Here is a 21,095-nt window from a genome sequence, read left to right as displayed (position 1 = left end):
ACTGAAGACATTTCAGAGGCGAGCTACAAAGGTGGTTGAAGATAGGAGAGAGTGTCTCCCTGTGAGACATTCAGAGTCCAACTCTGTCCAGTTAAAAACTGCTTAAGCACCATTGAGGCTCAAGTCTGGAAAAGAAAGGAAGAATTAACAGAAGACCAAAAGATGCAGACACAGCATGCCCAACATGCTATCTGTGTACAACTGAATGTGTTCACGTGCGTCTGGGGACACCTCATGCAGTTCCTGGGGACACTGCACTGGCTGGGCTGATGCAGAGCAAGTAGGCATTGTAAGCAAACCCGGCACACACCGAAAGCACCAGGCTTACAGTGGGTTACATACAGACCATGCACATGTGCCACAATCTGATGAGGTTTTTCAGATACACAGAAAGAAGCCTGGTCAGAGGTGCTCAACTCAGGTTGTACAGTTATCTGAAGGGCAGATGGAAAAGACCTGTGAGGTGGAAGAACCTAAAACTCAGCAGACATTTTTATATATCTATAATGGGGAGAGACTTTTTAATTAGGCAGATGATAGGACAAGGGGGAATGGTTTTACACTAGAAGAGGGGAGATTTAGATTAGATGTTAGGAGCACATTCTTCTCTCAGAGGGTGGTGAGGCTCTGGCACAGGTTGCCCAGAGAAGCTGTGGATCCCTGGAAGTGCTCAAGGCCAGGCTGGATGGGTCTTTGGGCAACATGATCTAGTGGGAGGTGTCCCTGCCCATGGCAGGGGGTTGGAACTGGGTGGTCCCTTCCAACCCAAAACATTCTGTGATTCTATGATACAGAGTCATGAAAGCAAGAAAGCAAGAAAGCAAGAAAGCAAGCAAGAAAGAAAGCAAGAAAGCAAGAAAACAAGAAAGCAAGAAAGCAAGAAAGCAAGAAAGCAAGGAAGCAAGAAAGCAAGCAAGAAAGAAAGAAAGAAAGAAAGAGGTTTTTTTGCAAGAACTGAAGAACTGTCTCTCTGGCTCCAGCTATCACTGGTTGGTGAAACAGAACAGAACAATACCTGACTGTACCACCAAATGTCTGCCTTAAGCCTGCAGCTACGGTTCACTAAAGCGAGATTTCTCTTCAGGGTGTAAGACTTTCCTCTGACATCCAAAAGGTGAGCATTTACAATTGCTGTAACCACCTCACTGTCAATAAACCAACTGTTACAGCAGTAGCATGCACTGCCATTGCACTGCCATGTTGCAATATGTCCAGAAATACCACATACCCATGTAGGATTCATGTACCCAACATACTGAGTTTATTCACAGAAAAAAAATACTTCTCTTGTTTGCCAGAGTCACAGTGAAGTCCGTAGTTACAGTAAGATTGGCTTATCACTCTTAATAGGGAAAGGCAGCTTGTTTTCTGCTTCTCTAGGTTGCAAATCCCTTTAATAATTACTTTGCTGGAAGAGAGGAATGGCTGAACTTGGCCCTAGGAATTTGCACTGACAGACAAATGAAGAAATCTGAGGCTGAGGCTGACAGATCCATTTAGCCTATTCTGAGCGGGCAAGATGTGTAGAAGAAAGGAACAGAGAGAGCTGCTAGAAGCTTGAACTGCAAAAGATGTCTCTTTATGAAATCCTGCAGCTGATGGGGTAGCCCACTTTGCCCTACCTGTTCAGGGTCTGACTCCATGCTACAGATTTCATGCCTGTGCACCTAGATAAACAGTGCCCTTAAAGGAAAGCATTATGGACACTGAATGCTCCGAATAACACCCCAGATTAATACAGCTTTACCACCTCACCTAGAGTTATGGTCTTCACTGACAAGTATTTCATCCCCCGTCCCATATCCCAGTGCTACCTCGTAGAGCACCCCAGGAAGGGACATGTGCTCAGAGTGGTCCTGATGGCCTCTCGAGTACAGTGTATGCATGTGTGTACATGAATATATATGAATTATAATTATATATTCTATTTATATATGTATGATGCAGTTGCAAAGATTCTGTTTAAGTGGGAGGCTATCAAGCTGTATTTCTTGTAACCTGGAGAACAAGACAATCACTAGGAATTCAGCATTCCTCCCAGGGGAGAGGGCTAAGCCAACAGCTCCATGCATGCTGTGGCTTCTGTCATGGCTCATTTTTGGAAAAGCAGTCTAGAAAATTCTCTTCATCATATCACATAGCAAGAGGCAGCAGATCAGTGGCAGTAAAGAGGAAAAGTTACAGGAATAAAGTTTTCCAGTGCTTGCTGAAGAATCCCAAGAAGCAGTTAAAAATGAGGGGGAAAAAATCTTTTCAATGATCTGAAGAATTGGATGTGCTCTGAGAAAGCTCCTTTTAAATCATTGTCATTTCCTGATTCACAAACACTTCATGTGACAACAGCAGGCTCACTGATAATACTGTTACAGAACCTGAGATTTTTAGGGCAGTTGAGCCCTTCCATACATTTCAGCTTGGCTAGTGTCATATTTTGCTTCTTTCTGATGCTGACTTTGACCATTCCCAGAGTCTCTGGCAGCTGGCAGACCTCCTCTGCAGTTCATTAGTTTAACTTCCTGGCCAAAGAGGTAAAGTCCACAACTTCCGCAGCATTCAAGCAAAAAAACACCTGATTGTCCAGGCTGATCTCTATAACTTGTGCTCCAAATCTCAGAAAGTAACTATTGCATTAATTTCTACTTCATTTTGAAGGACCTCTATCTTTTTAGTAAAATTCTAGTGAGAGGGATGTAAGCATCTGAAAGGAGGTCTTTGAATGTTTAATTATTTCACTTTCACTAGTCCTTCCTCAGATTACCTCTTCTCCAATTGAATTTGAAGCTGGATGTTTTTAGCTTCTTGTAGCTATTGAATCTTGTTACAGTATTGTCTTCTGCCAGGTTAGAGTTATCTGATACTAGAAATCTCCCCAGGTATATTTAACTACAGATCCTACAAAGTACATCAGGCTCCAAATTTCTCACCAGATGCATTTTACCAGACCATGGAATATTCTTTTGTGTTCTGTCTGAAACCTCACTTATAGGTCAGTGTCATTAATGAAGGGAGGATGTGGTACTCTGGCAGCAATCTCACTCCTGCAACAAGCAAAGGACTGCCAGGGCAGACAGGCACTCGAGCCGAACAGGAGAGCCATGTAATTGCATGATTACCACTTGAGTGGGAGCCTGAACATTGTGCTGGGAGGATGCTAGTGCTGGGCTGATGATCCCTTTGCCCTCTTAATAAATTCATCACCTCTGAATAACTGTTTCCCTTCTCTCTGCCTCGCTGTGATGCGAGCCAAAGAACTACGGCGCTTTAATTAAAGGGTACAGACAGGGCAAATTCATTGAGGGCAAATTCACTGCAACCGCCACGCAGGCATGCAACACCCACAGCTTCCTGAGCACAGCGTGTGAGTAGCTCTGTATTGACAGCTATGTGCAGGGACAATAATCTCTGCTGCTCCTATAGCCATGGAAAATCCTGCACTGGCTGGCCTGTGATTACTGATGGCTATAGGGTTGTGCAAAGTCACACAGCCGAGCTCAAACCTCGTGTAAAACACTGTGTTTAACGGGGGCTGCTCAGTTGACCAAGGAATCTGGATGATTATTCTTCTCTGACACTGAGTAGATTTTCTAGGACCTATCCATCCTGGCCAAAGCTTTGGGAAAACAGCCTGGTCTGGCCAGCAGCAGCACGCTATGAGGCTGGAGTCACTGGCAGGGAGCTCCTGCTAAGTAGTAACTGGGTACCTACTGCCATCTTTTCCCACCTTACATAACTGACGTTAAAAAAAAAAAATAATAATAATAATAATTAACATTTACCTTCTGGCAAAAGCCAATGAAAGCGTTAAAATCTGAGTACAAGAACAGTATAGAAAAAGACTCTGCAATTTATAACTGAACCATTCAAAATGATTATTGCTTCTTGACAGGTTTATAAGCTTTCACATTAAATTATTGTACTCAGTTTCACCATCCTCATTGTTTGTCGTCATGGTTTATTTCTGTAAAACATCTGAGTTTAAACATTACTAACAGAAAACGTTCTGTTGAAAGAATTGCCTTTTTATTGGTTGGGCGAATTTAAGCTAAGCTGTAGAAAAGTTGGGTTTGGCCATATTAATTAACCACTCCACTCTCCAGTGCCTAGAAATAATTCAGAGCATGAATAAGAACAGCTAAACGATACTCAGCTCAGCCAAGAGCCTATCTAAATTTAACTACTGTATCATGTTAATGAGAGATATAATGCCCTGCGTCCACAAACAGATGGTGTTAGCCCACATTAATAAACTCACTGGAGAACTTAATATGCTTAGATTTAGATGGGTTATTCCATGGGATGACGCAGCTGATGACGCATCCTGAAGCAACATCTTTGTATCTGGCAGTTCTTTATCGTCTTACTCTGTGCTACAGGCAACGCCGTCTGCTCTCCCTGTGCCCTGTCTCGCCTCTGGGTTATCCTGGCCGGCGGATACAGAGGTGCAGCCCTTTGTGGGTCTTATTTGTGGAGGCCAAGCACAAGTGGGATAAAACACTTGCTGTTGCACAACCATACTTTGTATTTGTGTTGCTTGATCCCTGGATTTCACTGACCCCAGGGAAGACTTGTGCATCCATCTGTATTTGGAGAACAGTCAGTGTATCCCTGTTCTCTCTATATACACATACATATATATATGTTCTCTTTATATATACATACACATATACACTACTCTCTCTATCCCTATTTTCCTCTCTCTCTGACTTACTTATTTGCTTTTCCTCCCTGTTCTCCCAGCAGCATGGGGCTGGGCACACAGGTAAGGGAGACGTGGCTGCACGTTCCTGCCTTGCCCTGTCTCATCTGAGGGCTGCAGCTGCCGTGGAGCTGGCGTGGTCAGGGGCATGAGCTGGGCAGAAAGCCACTGGCGCTGCTGTGAGTCCCATATGGTCTCTTTTTCACTACAGGCTGTGATTTTGCCTCTCCTAAAATCTGCCTCCCAAGGCAACAGATTGGGTCTGGACATTCTTGCCCAGGGATCTTTTGGCAGCTTATCCTGATTGCACTTCCAAAAGCATAAAATGTTTGTATGTTATGTTTTGCATATTTAACCACTGCTACTGGCTTACAGTAAATAAATATTTGCAACATATTAAATAACAGGCTTTACTACCTCAGAAAAAGTAACTGAAGCATTTCATATGATTGCAAAGTGGTATTGGATTTGATTGGATCGTGGCAATAATTTCACCAGGGCAGCTTCTAGTGATTTCATTTATATGAATTTGATGCACCTTACCAGCAATGCCCTTAATTATTTCTCTCGCTATTTTGTTATATGAATAATGCACAGAGCTTCCTAAATTAAATCTTTTGGATACTGCTTCACTCATCTCTTAAAAAATGTTAACTCAGTGCTCTGTAAGTAAAGGTTATTTGATACAAAAGTATGTATTTACCTTTGCAAATGCATACAGGAAATTAGAAATGAGAAATCGTAGGAAGCAGGTGGAAAAGAACATGTGCAAAGTAAAAGTTAGATGTGTTGGAACTCAGAAGGTATTTTCATAAGATATTGTAATATTTGCAGAAAGATACAAGTGTGAAGTCTGCAAAAAGCTTAAGATGTTCTTATCTAGTTTATATAATGTGATCAGGAAGATGGAAAATATTGACTCGGTGCTTAGTATTCCGACTTGCAGAAATTACCATGACAGTATTACAGAGCTTTAGCCGCTGTGTGGTTGGGCATGGGTTTTAAATACGGACAGAGAAAAATTGCTTCTTTCAAGCGTAAGTAAAGAATTTGATGAGCAGGCATACTCTGCTTGCTAATGACATACATACCAGAAAAGTCACAGAAAATAATTTCAGGATTTCATTTCCTACCTTGTAAGATTATCTTATGTTAGGGACAGAGCCTGTTTCATTCCCTCAGGATTGTTCTTTTCTGTTAGGACTAGAAACAAAGAGTCCTTTCAGCTGAGACATTCAGAGAAAGAAGAGGAAGGTGTATGAAGATGAGAAAGCAATGAACACAGAGGTAGAGGGCTATCAGCATAGCACAGCACTGAAAATATGCTGCTTTAATTTGTACCTAGTACACTTTATCTGTGCCCTACTTTCATCTTCATATACCTTGGTTGTGTGGCCATCTATAAGGATGTGGTTTCTGCAGTAAGAACTGAGCCTAGATCTGAACCATCTCTAAGAGCCAATGTGTTTAAAGGTCAGTGAGATACTGCCAGAGCCACTATGGTCTCTTCTTCCTCGGTTTTAGTTTGAGAGCAACAGGGGGGAATAAAATACACAAGACTTGAGATGCTCTTAAGTAATTCTGGCATTTCCTATTCAGGCCTTCACAATGCCTTCACCCCTGGGTGGCCTAATCACCCTGCAGCAGCAATATCATAGCACTTACACATCGTTCTCCTGTTCTTTTCACTCCCAAACAAAACTCCTGAAGTTTTATTGACTTAACCTTTTACTGAATACTGATGTTTCTGCCCTTCTGTATGAACAGTGTATTGAGGACCAGGCTAAAAACACGATGCAAAATGGCAATGCAAGACGATTGAGTATGAGGCAGATCTCAGATTCCAGAGCAATTTGCTTTAGTCTTGGACTGTCTTTTGAAAAAGTCAAGCAAGGCTCCAGTTGCCCCAAATTTCTTGCCATTAACTGGTGAAAGATAGAAGCAGCACACAGTGTTCCTTAGGCTCAGGTACCTTCCTAACACTGTGTGTCTCTTGTGGCATCCAGGGGGAGAATTTAGCACCTGGCACAGGCTCTGCAGCATCTAATGTGCCTGTTCTTGCTCTCAGAGACCATCATCAGTGTTGACAAGTTTGATCTCTGTTCATAGAATCACAGAATGTTTTGTGTTGGAAGGGACCCTAAAGATCATCCAGTTCCACCCCCTGACATGGGCAGGCACACCTCCCACCAGACCAGGCTGCCCAAAGCCCCATCCAGCCTGGCCTTGAACACGTCCAGGGATGGGGCATCCACAGCTTCTCTGGGCAGCCTGTGCCAGGGCCTCACCACCCTTTGAGAGAAGAATTTCTTCCTTATATCTAATCTACAACTTATATATATATACACTATATAGATATACAATATATATACGTGTATTATACATACACATATAAAATATCTAATCTAATTCTCCCCTCTTTTAGTTTAAAGCCATTACCCCTTGTCCTATCCCTACACTCCCTGACACAGAGTCCCTCCCTAGCTTTCCCACAGGCCCCCTTTAGGTACTGGAAGGCTGCTGCTGTAAGGTCTCCCCGGAGCCTTCTCTTCTCCAGGCTGAACAACCCCACCTCCCTCAGCCTGTCTTCATAGGAGAGGTCCTACAGCCTTCTAATCATCTTCATGGCCCTCCTCTGGATTCATTCTCATACGTCCCTGTCCTTCCTGTGCTGGGGGCCCCAGAGCTGGACACAGGGCTCCAGGTGGGGTCTCACAAGAGCAGAGCAGAGGGGGAGAATCACCTCCCTCGCCCTGATGGCCATGCTGCTTTTGATGCAGCCCAGGATATGGCTGGCTTTCTGGGCTGCAAATATTTTTGCAGTTGCTGAAGCCAAGGCCATGTGGGAATTATAACACTGGAAATCTTGAGATGGAGAGCACATATTTAAGCAAGTGAATAATTATTTCTTGAAAACGCTAAATTGCACTTACTAATAAATACTGAATGAGATCTCATCGTTGTTTTTTGTTTGTTTTTGTTTTGTTTTCTGTCACAAGTACCTCTAATTTCTTCAGGCTAACACATCCAAGATAACACAGCACCATCAAAACAAGAAACTGCTGTTCTTCCCACAAACCTGCCATTAGCTCCAGTCGTTCTTTTCCTGATTCAAGAAACTCAAATGGATTCTACTTTGCTATCTACACGTCAGAAGGAAAATATGAGCACATTTCATTAGAGTATCTGTATTACTGCTAGTAATTCAACATGAATATATTTGATATTTCTCTTCACAGAGTACATTTGTTTTCCAATTTTTTTTTTTAAGTCTGTCTTTTGGCTTGAACTCTGAATAGATTTGCAACAGGAATCATGAGGGAAAAATAAGAAAAATTAAAAGAAAAAACAAATAGAACTTTAAATCAACTGTTGATTTTTAAAAAAAAAAAAAAAAAAGAAAGAAAAAGAAAGAGAGAAAGAGAGAAAGAGAGAAAGAGAGGAAAGAAAGAAAGAAAGAAAGAAAGAAAGAAAGAAAGAAAGAAAGAAAGAAAGAAAGAAAGAAAGAAAGAAAGAAAGAAAGAAAGAAAGAAAGAAAGAAAGAAAGAAAGAAAGAAAGAAAGAAAGAAAGAAAGAAAGAAAGAAAGAAAGAAAGAAAGAAAGAAAAACACAGTTATTTCAAGGGCAGAGGCGTGTCTGAATTGTGCTGGAATAGGTATCAGCTGATTCTACCAAATGGCCATCAAGGTCAAGGACCATCTTAAAAATCAAAGCAAGGACTTTTTCTAGGCATGAAAGAATATTACTATTTTGAAGATTAGTGCTGTGGTCAACTTATTTGCTCTTTTATGAACATTTATTTGATTTGTTTTAGAGAAAGCCACTTCAGCTGTTAAATACTGAATATTCTTTTTCCTACTTCAGGGTTCACAGAAGCATATTTCATAATTGATATTTGTATGCTTTTTATATGAGTCATCTTATTTGTACAGCTCCCTATAAATCATCTGAATGAATGACAGAAAGGACCAATTAGAGCTTTTGTGTGCTGGGGTAGAATGGCACTTATATGTTTGTGCAGTCTCATTTCAATAGTTTCAGGTTCCACAGTTTCCCTGAGGAGATTATTTGAGAGCTTACCGCAACATATTCTCATGGTAGTCAGCTTCAACATTTCCTTTTCCAATTGTATCATAATACACTTACATGCAACATAATGTATTACACATTTTCTTCTCCTGTGAAGCAAGGTAGATTCCATAAATCCTGCAATAAATTCGTCAACCCTTCCTATGCCCTTGTAAGTGGTTATTAGATGAGCTATATAGCATATGTGAGCCTTGACAGCAACACCATAGTTTTGTGATTTGCACAAAAAGTAGCAATCTCACCCCAATACTACTGCCGTACTTCATTCAATCTCCTAATTAATTCACAAAAATTTGGACTATGGAATAACTAAATACTTAATCCCACTTCAGCAACCCAGTACATGCACTGATAAAATACTGCTCTTTCTAAATGCACGGTTGCACAGTCTTAACCCCCTTTTCTCAGGGTCATATAATAACAACCCAGGAGCAAGTTTCATCATGCGTCTCTGAAAGGATCCAGGTAAGCTTTCCAGCTTGCTGCACAGAAAGTAGTGTCATATAAGCGTGCTTTTTATTCTGTCCTGCCAGTCCCTTCACTGCCCCAGTTTACCATACGCCAAACTGCTTGCAGAGTCCTAGCCTGCCTTTCCCATTCAAGCTGTGCCACAAGATTTCCCCTACACCAGGATTCATTCTCGTTTTTACGGATACCATTGAAGGGGACTACAGAGATGGGAACACACATTCCCAGAAACTTGAGAAAGCGAGGCTGGACATTTTAAGTTATCTGTCTTAAGTTGTACTGATCACAGCAGAATTTTAAGAAAAACAAATGACATCCAAAATCCTGGTAACTCCATAACACCTCAGGTATGTTCATATTGTACCCAAAACCACCCAGAAGATGGCTTCCATTTTTGGAATCTGACTGTAAAAAACTAATACAACACACTTGGTAGAACTGGGGAAACCTGCTTGCATCTCATATCTCATTTTCCCTGTTTTCCTGCTCCAACACCCTCATTTCTTCCTGTCTTCCATGCCTGCTGGACTGGGAATGAGCGCATGTGCCAGAGTCCTCTGACAGGCTGTGCACTGTGCAGCCAGTGGCCACCACCTTCTGCCTGCTGGCCTCGCTTAACTCTTCAAGAACTCTGCTATCTGTCATGGAAACTAGCCCCTATGAACTAATCACCGGCTTAGTCATAGGAGAGAGAGCAAAGGAGAGGGCAGCCAAATTTTCCAGAACACAGCTAAAATACTTTAGAGAGCTGAGGGTTGGAAGGGATCATTGGATCATGTACTCTGGCCTTTATGTCATGGGCCATTAAGCCACATTGCCAGTCCCAAACCTAACTGCATAGCTTGCGTATGATTAAAACTGTTAAATTTGACTGAGATTTCCTCAGTTCCCAACCACTGATACTTCTTACATGTTTTTCTAGTACTTAAAAAGCTTTAGCTCGTGGTACTTGTTCCATGTGAAGGTATTTAAACACTGCAGTAACTCTTAAAAGATCTGTTTGATAAATTAAATTGATATAGCTTTCTAAATGTATTGTTGTAAGATATTTCTTCCAGCCCTCTAACATTTTTTTCAGGTCTTTTCTGCACCAGCTGATCTTTAATGTGAAAACTACACACCTTGCTCTAGCGTCAGTCTCACTGATACACAGAGTGGTTGACTTCCGATACACAAATCTTGTTGGTACACCCAACAACAGTACAGGCTCTCATTCCAGAAGCATCTTATATGGTTTGGAAATATATATGGAGTGGGCTGTAAAAGCCTGTTTGAAACTGTTAATTTTACCAGTCAGTCCACATGATTTTGCAGTTACTCTCAGCGTAGCTTACCAGGTTACCATTTAGCATGTCCACAGATTTTATTAACAGTGAGCTTATTTCGGATCTTTGGTAAAAATCTTGAGACTCTGGACCTGCAGAACCTAGGAAACTCCACTATCATGAAGATTAACCTTTGATGCCTTTTCTGATCTTTCAAAAGTCAAAAACTATTTGTGTACCACCTAGTTAATTGATACTGTAGCTGTAGCGTTAACTGTTAGAAGTATACATGGTATTAACCATTGGATTCAGGGACCATTTTGCAGTTCTAAGCCTAATGATTAGGAACTGTAGAGGCAATGCTTTATTGTAGTCGCTTTTATCAGCTTACCTTTAAATCTCACTGAACAAGGCCACCAGAATTGCCTTATAAGACCTGTGAGATGATCGATACTAGTATCTGCACGTACTTCTTTATCAAACGGCTTATGTACCTTTTGCACTGCTTGGCCTGTGGCTGGCGTCAATTTAAGCAGCCCAGGATTGTGCCGGCCACTCGGCTAGGCTTCCTGAGATCTGGCAGAACACCAGCGCTTATTTAATAATCAAGAACTTCCTTTATATCCAAAGATTTATTAGGACCCAACCTTAGCTACTTCCTTCCAACTCCTTCACGATCCCGGGCTGCAAATTAGCAAGACTCCTTGGTTTATAAAATAAATAAATAAAGAAGTCTAGGTTTGCTTGGAACAAAGGCCCCCCAAGAGATCTGAAAACACCTCCTCGCATTTTGCAGCGTGTGGGAGACATTCACCCAGCTCAGTGGTCTCGGGGGGAGGGGGTTCACTTTATCCTTTTTATTATTTTTAATTCTTTCTTCAGCTGCAGTGAGCTGGGTTTCTCCCGCAGCCTGCCTGTGACCAAAACCCATGGGCAATGAGGGGGGGGAGTCTCTCGTGGGAAGCCTTAACATCGCCCCCCACCCCCAACCGGGCGCCTGAACCACGAAGGGGCTCTCCCAGGACCCCCATGTGGGGTTGAACAGCCCCAGGGGGCGGGTGGTCTCGGGCGGAGCGTCGCCATGAGGCGAGCGCACCCCCCCCGCCCCTCCACCCGGCCCCCCCGCCATCCTCCCAACCGACGCGGAAACCGGCGCCGAGCCCAGCGGCCGGAGCCGGCGCGCAGGGCGCATGCGCACGGTCGGCGGGGAGGGCGGGGGCCGGCGCCTGCTGCTGGGGGAGCGAGCGGCCCCCGGCACCGCCACCACCACCGGCACCGGCACCGGCAGCGCCCGCTCCCCTCCGCTCCGTCCCCGCTCAGGGCCGTGGCCGCAGCCCGGCCCCGCCATGAAGCTGAGCAGCCGCGGCCGGGGATGCTGCGTGGCCGGCAGCCGGGAGCGCGGGCCGCCGCCGCGGAGCCCCTTCGTGCACCAGCTGCGCCTCGGCCCCCTGCAGAAAGCCAAGGTAGGGGCACGGCCGCCCCCGGGCCCTTCCCTCCATCATCATCATCATCATCATCCTCCCCCCCCAACCCTCCCTCCCTCCTCCATCTCGCCGCCCTCCCGCCTCCATCTCTCCCCCCCCCCTTCCCTCCTCACAGCTCCGTGAGGCGGCCGCGCCCCCGCCAACCGCCGCCGCCTGCCCGGGTTTATTTTACTCCGGGAATAAAGCCCCGGGTTTATTTTGCTCCGGTATTTCTGGTGTGAATTCGTCTTTACCTTGCCTCCTCGCCGCCTGGGTGTCGAGGAGGAGGCGCACATGGCCCGCGTTACCCCGCGTTGAAGCGTGCCTCATGTCGAGCACCTGACGAGCAGGGAATTCCTAGCGGGCTTCCCAAGGTTTTTTTCTTTTTTTTTTTTTTTTTTTTCTTTTTTTTTACCGATTTTTTTTAATCCTGTGAGGCAGATCAGGGCTGAATCCGGTGGCTGCTGCTAAATTGTTTCAATGGGAGGCGAGAGGAGAAGGCTGGTGTCATCCGCCTCCTTCAGTTTATACCCAGAGCCTCCTCGATAAATCGTGCAGTCGCAATGATGTCTTTGCCATGTAACTTGCTTCATTCCTCGTGTCACTAATTACACGGAAACAATGAGGCAAAAGTCTTGCAATGGGAAGAAAAGATAGCGTGTAGTCATACGCGTTCTGATCGTGTCTCAGTATAACAATAACAAGGTTTTATTTTGCATTCGTAACCTCTCTCTTCAATATTCCTTCTTTCTACCTGATTATTAACAAGGGGTTTTCAAAATACTGTCAGAAGGGCAGAACACCAGTTTCATAGTTTTTTGCAGGCTCACGTAAGCTACCAGTGTGGTTCGTCTTCATCCTCTCCACCAACTCAGTGGCTGGCCGTAGAGTGCACCCATCTTCCATGCGGGCTGCTCCGCGCATCTGTATCGGACGTGAGCTTTGCCGCTGGATCTCAAAGATTTGTTATTCCCAATGAGAACTGCAAGCTGCGTCGTGTTTTACAGTGTGAAGACCAGAGGAATAAGCTTATCAAAGCCTGGCTTAGTTTTGCTAACTGAACCATCTTTTGTGGCACAAAATTCTTTAGCCCATCCAGTCCTGTAATCGTCTTTCTGCAGTGTTTAAGGAGGGAAGGGAGCACGCAAGCTGACATAGAGAGCTATGATTGATTTTCTTCTTTGCCTTAATGATGTTCTCCTAACCTCGTTTTTAATTAAAAGAATAGTTGGATTAGAAACTCTTAAAGGAGAGCTGTGAAACTATTTGGCTTATGTGAAATGCCGCACTCCCAGAAAGGGAGGCTTCTGGGCTGGGGAGGCTCCTTTACAGTCGATTACAGCAGTGCTTTCTCTTCCATGCAGTCCTGGCCTGTCACTAAGAGCTCAGCATGAAGTATTACAGCTGAACTCACTTCCTGTTCAGCTGGAGGCACAGACTGTGTCACAGGTTTTTCTGTCAGCCCTGTGAGTTGAACAGGGGTGAGTTCTGGCTTTGCACGGCCTCACCAAGTTAGGAACTGGAGGTATGTGAAGTTGGCGAGCACAGGGGACTGGGAGATGAGGCTGCTTTGTCTGAAGGACTGTTGTTTGTTGCTGATGGTCTGTCAGATAGCTCCATTATCTTCACTGCCACCTCATGCCTCCCTCATCCTGCACTCTGCAATGGGTTAGATTAACTTTTTTTTTTTTTTTTTTTTTTTGCTTGTTACTGCAATTCAGAGTAAATGCATCTTAAAGGATTTTAGCCACAGACTGGAAGCAAAAAAGTAGAAAGTAAGTGGACAAAGCAACCACAAAGAGGAAGAAAAACAGAAAAGAAAAAAAAAATCCCTTTGAGACCCAATAAACCGTTCACGTCTTTTATTGACTTGATAAAGACTGGGAGGTACCAGGGCAAAAGCAGCAAGCTGTACAGAGAACTGAGTCTCGTGCTTCCTGTAGAAGTTGCGGCTATTTGGCGCTAATCTGAGGATAACAATGGGGATCATTCCCGAAACTACCTGTTTTATTTTTATACTCCAATAAAGAGATCCTTTCTGGAAGACAGGCAGACATGATTTCATTAACCACAAGTTTCGTTCATCATCATAACATGCTCTGGGCAGCTGTCAAGTAAGTCAAAACTTTTTCTTCCTGGTTACCTCTGCAGAGCAGGCAGAAGCTTTGCTGAAGCTGTCACAGAGCATTTGTAGCCTTGCCTCCTGCCACTTACAAACGCGATATGGTGCCGTATTTCTTGCTTCCAGTGTTTCTGGCCTGTGTATTGCACCGGTGCTGGTGTTCCTTTGGAGCTGATTTGGCTCATTAAACCAGCAGATTGTTGTGTTTTCCTCTGTTCTGATTGGTTTTTACTTTCCTTTGCTGGGATTGCTTTTCTTCAGCTTAATGAGCTGCACTGCTCGCTGCGAGCTCGGATAAGTGCTAGAAGGGACCCGAGGGGAGAGCGACCAGGACCACCCTCCTTAGCAGCAATGATCTGTTAGGTTGGCTGAGTCACCAATGAACGGTTCCGCTCCCGTAATTATCTCCAGGAAGGTGGCAATCGGGAAGCTTGCAGAGTGGGAAGGCAGGTGGTAAGGTGGATTGCTGCTGGAGGAAATTCTTGCTCCTTCAGAGCCACCTGTGGTATTGGCGACTGGGGGCCGTAGAGGTGAGAATAGCGAAGAGGTGGAAGTGCAGGGCAAGTCATGGTCTGTTCTGTTAAAAAGAAAAATTAGAACCTCCCTTTTCCTTGTTCAGTATTTGGCCATTACTTTGTTGTAAGTCATGGAAACTTTGTTGCAAATGAACTGCTTATAAGGCTGATTCTCCCTGTATGGGTAATTTCAAAGGTGCATTTTTCAGCTTCCCTGCATGAGAGGTATGTTGCTGACTTTCAGGACAAGAAACTGGCACACATAAGACGCAAAGTTGCTCTGTGATTCTTGTGGTCAGTGTTTAGATATGTAGGACCTGAAGCTTTGAAGAACTTAGAAAGGCCTTAAGTTCATATTTTATACCTTCATTGTAAGTTCATACTCAAATCAGGATGTGGCCTTTCTGGACAAGGAAACCGTGATAACCTCTTCAGTTTCAGTGCCTTGCCTTGCAGCAGATTGGAGCCTTCTGGCTGAAGGGTGGGATCCAGTTTCTCAGGCAGACTCGTTACAAGCTCTCAGACCATCCTCTTCCTTTCTGCTGCCTGTAGGTCTTGCACATCATACCTGTCAGCTTCTGAAAAGCTAAGTAGGATCTCGCAGAACACACATGTAATTGAGCTGCAGTCAAAGCCCTCTTGAGAAAATTGGTCATGAGCTCCAGCTCCCAAAGTACAGGTCCAGATGGACCTCCAGATGTCCATGTTGATTCCAAGCCTTCTTCAGGGGCCAAATGTAGTCATCCTCTTCTTTCTGCTATCAGACTGCTTTTATTGGCAGGTCCTGCACTCCCACCTGCTAAACAAGAGGCCGGTGTCACGGTGGCTGCTTGGAGCTGCTGCTTGCTGGTTCTTTCCTGCTATCTCTGGACACAGAAGCCCAAGGGGCCTTTTCTGCTCGTTCGTGCTATCTTTCAAAACCTTGTGGATGCAACAGCTGCTTCTCTTCTGCTACGTGGCTCTAAAGTGGTCACGATATAACAGATTGCTGCACAGATGCAAAGGGCTGCATAGCTCAGCACCAGCCAGCCTCCTGCCCTGGTGCAGGAGGAGGCTTTGAGGAGTTGGGGAGAGGGTGTGAATCCCAGAGGCTGTGTCCTCACCTGCATTCTCCATCCTTTTTTTCTCCACAGCTGGTCCCTTCCTTCTGGAGAGCCTAGAAAGCAGCTGCTCTCTCTTCTCCAGTTTGCAGATGAATATTCCCCTATTCTATGAGTTTTCGTGGGGCTGCTGCTTTCTCCCTCTCTGATCTTCTGAAACATTTGAACCCTTTATGCTGTCTCTCGCTTTTTGCTTGTCCGTGCTTCTAATCGATACTTGCACCTGTGCTCCTCATTCTCTTCTCCAGTCTCGTTTGCAAATGAAGATCGTGCGTATCGTTCTTCTCACACAGCTGCCAGAGCTCATGTCACCTTGTCCTGAACTATTCCTCCCCTCTTTTTCCACAGTGTGAGTGAAGCTGTATTACACAGCTGATGTGACTCAATTGCTGCTTGCTGCCAGAAGCAGCAGTCTGTGGATGCAAAGTTGCGTGAGTTAGTGTGACTTCAGGGCTTATCTGACCATTGCCACTTTAGGAAGTTGAACCGGTTCATCTGGGAAACGATCATATCAAAGAGGGAAGAAAAAAGTTTTCTTCTGCTGTGGCAAACAGAAGCTGTGTGCCCCGGGACTGGAGTCCTGTTCTGGGGAGTAGGACCGTAGTCCTTGAGAGATGATGGTGCTGGTCTGAACTGTTACTGTAAAACCTGGCGTTGCAGTGGGCTGTCTGAGGAACTGGTAGCTCTGGGTTTCTTCCTGCTCTGTTTCCTACCTCAACCCCAGATGTAAAGGTTTGTGCTGCCGGAGTGAGGTGGTTTAGTGAGCTCTTTGGGGAAGCGAGAGGAAGCGGGAGCTGGTCAATGGAAAACTGAGCTGCATGATGACACGGGCTGCATCAGGGAAGAGAAGCAGGATATGAATGATGCTTTCCACAGCACCCTGGGATGCATGAGATGAAGCACGGTGTGAGACAGCACCATATGCCTCATTTCTCATCCTTGTCTGGCCATGATGATGTTGAGAAGTACTTTTCTGCTTCATCTGGTGCACCTGTGGATGCACAGCATATTTCCTTTTGAATTCTTTCTTCACAGATCCCTTTTATCATTTCATAGCATCTTGTCCGTCTTCTGCCAGCTTCCCCTGAGCAACTAGAGCAGTGCTGGTGCAACCCCGGCCAGCATCAGACAGTTTTCGGTCCTCACTCTTTCCCCTAGCCAGCCTTCTGGAGCCTTACCCCATCCACTTAAAGAAGTAAGTGCACATCACTGGCTGCGTGTGCTGTGACGGACTCGCTCCTCGACAGGGCAGTAAGATTTACAACACACCCATGCTAAATATTTACTTAATGTGAGGCTGCAGAAAGGAAAGAGAAGATGCGGATGTATTCTCAGACAAACTCTGGATCTGAAGAAGTGCAGAAAGTTGACTGTGTTAGCTTTTAAGAGCGTCGCTGTGTTTCAGCTGTAATTCAGATCTGTGAGTACAAAATTGTGACACATACACTACGATTGTGTGCTTGGGATTGAAACATACACGTTTGTGTTTAACATGAGGTATTTTAAATTTAAATATGCAGTTTCTAGCAATTACTCTTTCAGTCTAAAATTGTGTTAGAATAACTCACTTGTTTTGGGTTTTGCAGATTGCCTTCATGACCTTGACTCTGTTTCCCATCCGGCTCTTTTTTGCTGCTTTTATGATGTTGTTGGCCTGGCCTTTTGCGTTCATTGCTTCAATGGGATCTGACGAGCAAGAGCTTGAAAAGCCCCTCTCCTGGTGGCGAAAGTGAGTGCCTGATGTAGTATGGTACTGAGAGAACCTGTGTTTAGTTCAGCAGTTGGAAATAGAGAAGACTGGAAATATCTCATGATAAGTCTGTCCCATGGACCTGCTTTCCTATTCAAAAGAAAAATATAAGAAAAATATTATTTACACATTCTCCTCAGTTGGGAAAATAAAAATACCTAACAAAACACCTTAACAATGTTTGATTTACCAAACGACCCAAGAATTACAGGGAGAAAAACAGAAAAACATTGCTAGCATCATATCTTTACTGAGGACTCACTGAGGATGTCGTATTAAAGCTTCATTGTGCCATCCTTCAGTTTTAATTATTCCCATACAGTTATGAAGATTGACGCTTTGGAACGCGTCCAGATTTCATATTCTAAATTGTTTCCAATTTTTTCACCCCATTGTTTCCTACCCGGTGATGAATTGACAAGACTGCTGTTGATTCTCCGAGGGCTTGCCCCGTGCTTTGGCGCTCGTTAATAAATCTGTGCTTGCTCTCGTATTGGAATGCTAATTAAGGTAGAATGTAAGGTGGTGCTCACCCATCCGTGAAAACTGCCGCTCGAGAAGCGAGGAAGGGGTGTAGTGTATTGCCTGTTCTGCAGAGAACATTAAAAGTATGAGCTGGCAGTAGCGTGAGGGAAGCTGATTGCATTTTGTATCGCAGGAGGGAAGGAGGCTGGGAACTGCGGAGGCATGTCGCTTTACATTTAATTTGGAGTGATACTGGTATAATGACTGAAGGAATAATGGACCGCCTTCAATTCTGCATACAGTAAATTTCAAGCCTTTCAGCAGGCCCTCTCCTATTTCGTCTTCTTTTGTGTCACCCAGCTCTCCAGCCTCCGATCCCCGTGAGGATAACAACTTGTGGTGGTTAGGCTTTGCACCCTGTTGGTTCAAAACAAATGTTTCTCTTTTCATTGCTGCCAAGCTATAACAGCAGAGGGAAGAAAGTGAAATATTTCCAGAGCTCCCAGATACGTTCTGTTTGCAACCCCCTGATTGAGAATCTCTGCACTAAGTTACTGCAGAGGTTTGTTTGGGTAAACTTTAACCCAGGAATCAGGGTTGTTGCATTCTAACAACATCCTAATAGTGTTGTTTATTTTTGTTTTTTGTTTTTTTAGGGCTCAGTTTTAGAGCTTTTTGGGTATTAATAGAAAGCATTATTAGGCATTGTATATGCAAAGCTCAACAGTCATAGTGTGAATCAGAATTAATGTTAAAATAAAAGCCAATGTTACTATGATTTACAAGTATTAATATTTGGGAATGAGATGAAATTGAATGGTGTCTCACCTTAAGTGGCATTAAACCTGCTCAGAAAAAGAAAGCAGGAGGTCTGTGCAGTGTTCCTGTTTCAGCAGTGCATCCTGCCTATGTTTTTGTCTTGCTAATAGTTTTTATGTAATGTTTTTCTTTTTGTTATTTGAAGGTACCCCTGTGGCAGTGTAACTGTTGTCTTAACTCTTTTCAGGATAGTGGATGTTTTGCTGAAAGCAATCATGAGAATGATGTGGCTTGCTGGTGGATTCCACTGGATAAACGTGAAAGGCAGGCGGGCGTTGCCAGCAGAAGCAGCGATCTTAACAGTGGCTCCCCATTCTTCCTACTTCGATGCCATTCCAGTAACTATGACCTTCGCCTCCATTGTGATGAAAGCAGAAAGCAAAGATATTCCTGTTTGGGGAAGTAAGTTTTTGTTTTGTTTTGTTTTAAATTAAAAACCATTATTTAGGAACTTCACTGGTTGTGGATGAGAAGGTCTGAAGCACAAAGAAAAAAATGCTATAACACGTGGCGAGATTATTTTTCTTGGTCTAGCTTGAATATTAACAGGAAAAGGGAGGGTGGAAGGGGAGCTGTCCTTTCTCCAAAGATGAATTATTGTACTGAGTCAAAACAATTCCAGAGAGCTCATGGTTCTATTTCTGCTGAAATTGCAACGTCTTAGGACCCGGTAACTAGAAAAGCAAATTAGGATGAGGCTATAGAAGCAAAGCATGAGGCTATGGAGTCTACCAGAGCTTCCCTTTCTTAGCATGGGTAGGGGTGCAGTCCCAGAAGTGTTTCGTGGAGCATTGTCGGCTTTGAATGGTAACCTGCATCAAGGGTGTGTTGCTAACTCCTCATGCATCAGTGGGTTTGCTTGTGAGGGAGAAGCAAAAGCAGATGGTTGCAGATACCCAAGTCAGTAGTGTTTAAACAACCAACGTAGATTTTCATCAGATTAGTGATTTTGATTTATTTGGTGCAGTTGTGCTGAAGAGCTCCATGTGGAGCTCTTCTTTGCATTTAGCGGGACTCCTTGCAGGACCCCAACTAGATGAGGGAACTCCAGGCCATGTTGTGCTACTGAAATGTGATGGGTGGTAGGATGGCATTTGACAGAACACTGTAATTGCCACTTAAATATTCCATGTTGGATTCAGTGAGGATTAGTGGAAAAACCTGAGTAGAATCTGTAGGGATACCGAGATTGCTACCTTCAGTGCAATGACACAAATAATGTATATTAAAAAGTTCCAGCTGCTTCCTATATACTTAATTTACTTTAAGGTGATTTCAGAAACTTTCAATTGAAAGCCTAGACTTACTGCAATCAATTTTTAAAAAGTTTCACTTAATGTTTTGTTTTTTTTTTTTTTCCATCTGTGAGCAAAAACACTTACAAAAGTAAAAATCAGAAAACTTCATGTAGGGATTGGGTGGACTATTACTGGAATATTATAGTATGGTCTAAGTGTTTTTTCCTATATAGATGCATTCATTTTATATCGTGTAGCCACGAAATTGATGCAGTCCATTATGAAGTGTTCAGAAAAATGACACGGAATTAAGTATGGTAAAGGTCATAACTGAGATTCAGAATTCAAAAAAAAAAAAAAAAACACTTTTTTTTTTTTTTTTTTAAATAATACTTTTATATGAGCAACATCATTTACAGTAGCTTGTGGTGCTAAAGTAAATGGACCTTAAAAGAGAGGTAAGGAATCACTGTAATGAGTGGTCAAACGTTTAGTGAAAACTTCCTGGTAGAGAGAAATTGTGTTTTTTGTATATTGTGTGTATATATATATATATATTTTTTTTTTTTATTTTATTTTTATATATATAAATATTGCTTGAAAGAGGTTTTCTGTGGAGCAGATGCAACTGCCAATCTTCTCCTCCTTTTGAATCTGCTATTTTAATTGTAATGTTATTTATAATTTTTTTTTTTTTTTTTTTTTTGGTAGAGATATATTTTGTAGTACTAGACTACTGGTATTTCTTTAATGCTACCTGTGAAAAGGTGGTCATGTTTTTCTTGAATTGCTTGGTGAATTGTCAACACTCCAGATACTCATCTAGAATTTCTCAGAGCAGTCAGAATTGGTTTTTATGTTCTTCAGCTTTGCAAGTCTTGCAAACCTCTTGTACTGGCTGCAGTGGAGTTTTGCAGTCAGCTGCTGATAATCCTAAGCTTCCTATCTCTTAATTGAGGCTCGTTAACAGTCATTCAGAATCTTCTGATAAGTTTTGAATAAAGTACATCCATTTAACTCTGAGCTGACTTTTCAACACATGACGAATGAAGCATTGGATGAAATTTAAGGTAATTTTAATTGGTGAGGACTTTGGGTGAAGAGA

The 21,095-nt window shown here is 43.5% G+C and overlaps 1 protein-coding gene across 2 annotated transcripts in view; it reads left to right on the top strand.

Annotated features, from left to right (window-relative positions):
- The first annotated feature begins 11,816 nt into the window (after window positions 1-11,816).
- The window catches only part of LPCAT1 (lysophosphatidylcholine acyltransferase 1), a 55,409-nt gene continuing 46,130 nt past the window's right edge, over window positions 11,817-21,095 (top strand). The window contains exons 1-3 of one of the 2 annotated variants that reach the window (XM_032180911.1): window positions 11,817-11,981; window positions 17,305-17,447; window positions 18,940-19,154. In XM_032180911.1, the coding sequence (XP_032036802.1) occupies window positions 11,865-11,981; window positions 17,305-17,447; window positions 18,940-19,154 (475 nt within the window). In that variant the 5' untranslated portion in view covers window positions 11,817-11,864. The remainder of the gene's footprint in view (window positions 11,982-17,304; window positions 17,448-18,939; window positions 19,155-21,095) is intronic. The other variant, XM_032180912.1, reaches the window with a different exon arrangement.

The sequence above is a fragment of the Aythya fuligula genome, chromosome 2 (assembly GCF_009819795.1).
Source record: "Aythya fuligula isolate bAytFul2 chromosome 2, bAytFul2.pri, whole genome shotgun sequence".
NCBI lineage: Eukaryota > Metazoa > Chordata > Aves > Anseriformes > Anatidae > Aythya > Aythya fuligula.
Note: the sequence above shows the minus strand (reverse complement) of the source record. Positions and strands in the feature narration are given on the sequence as shown.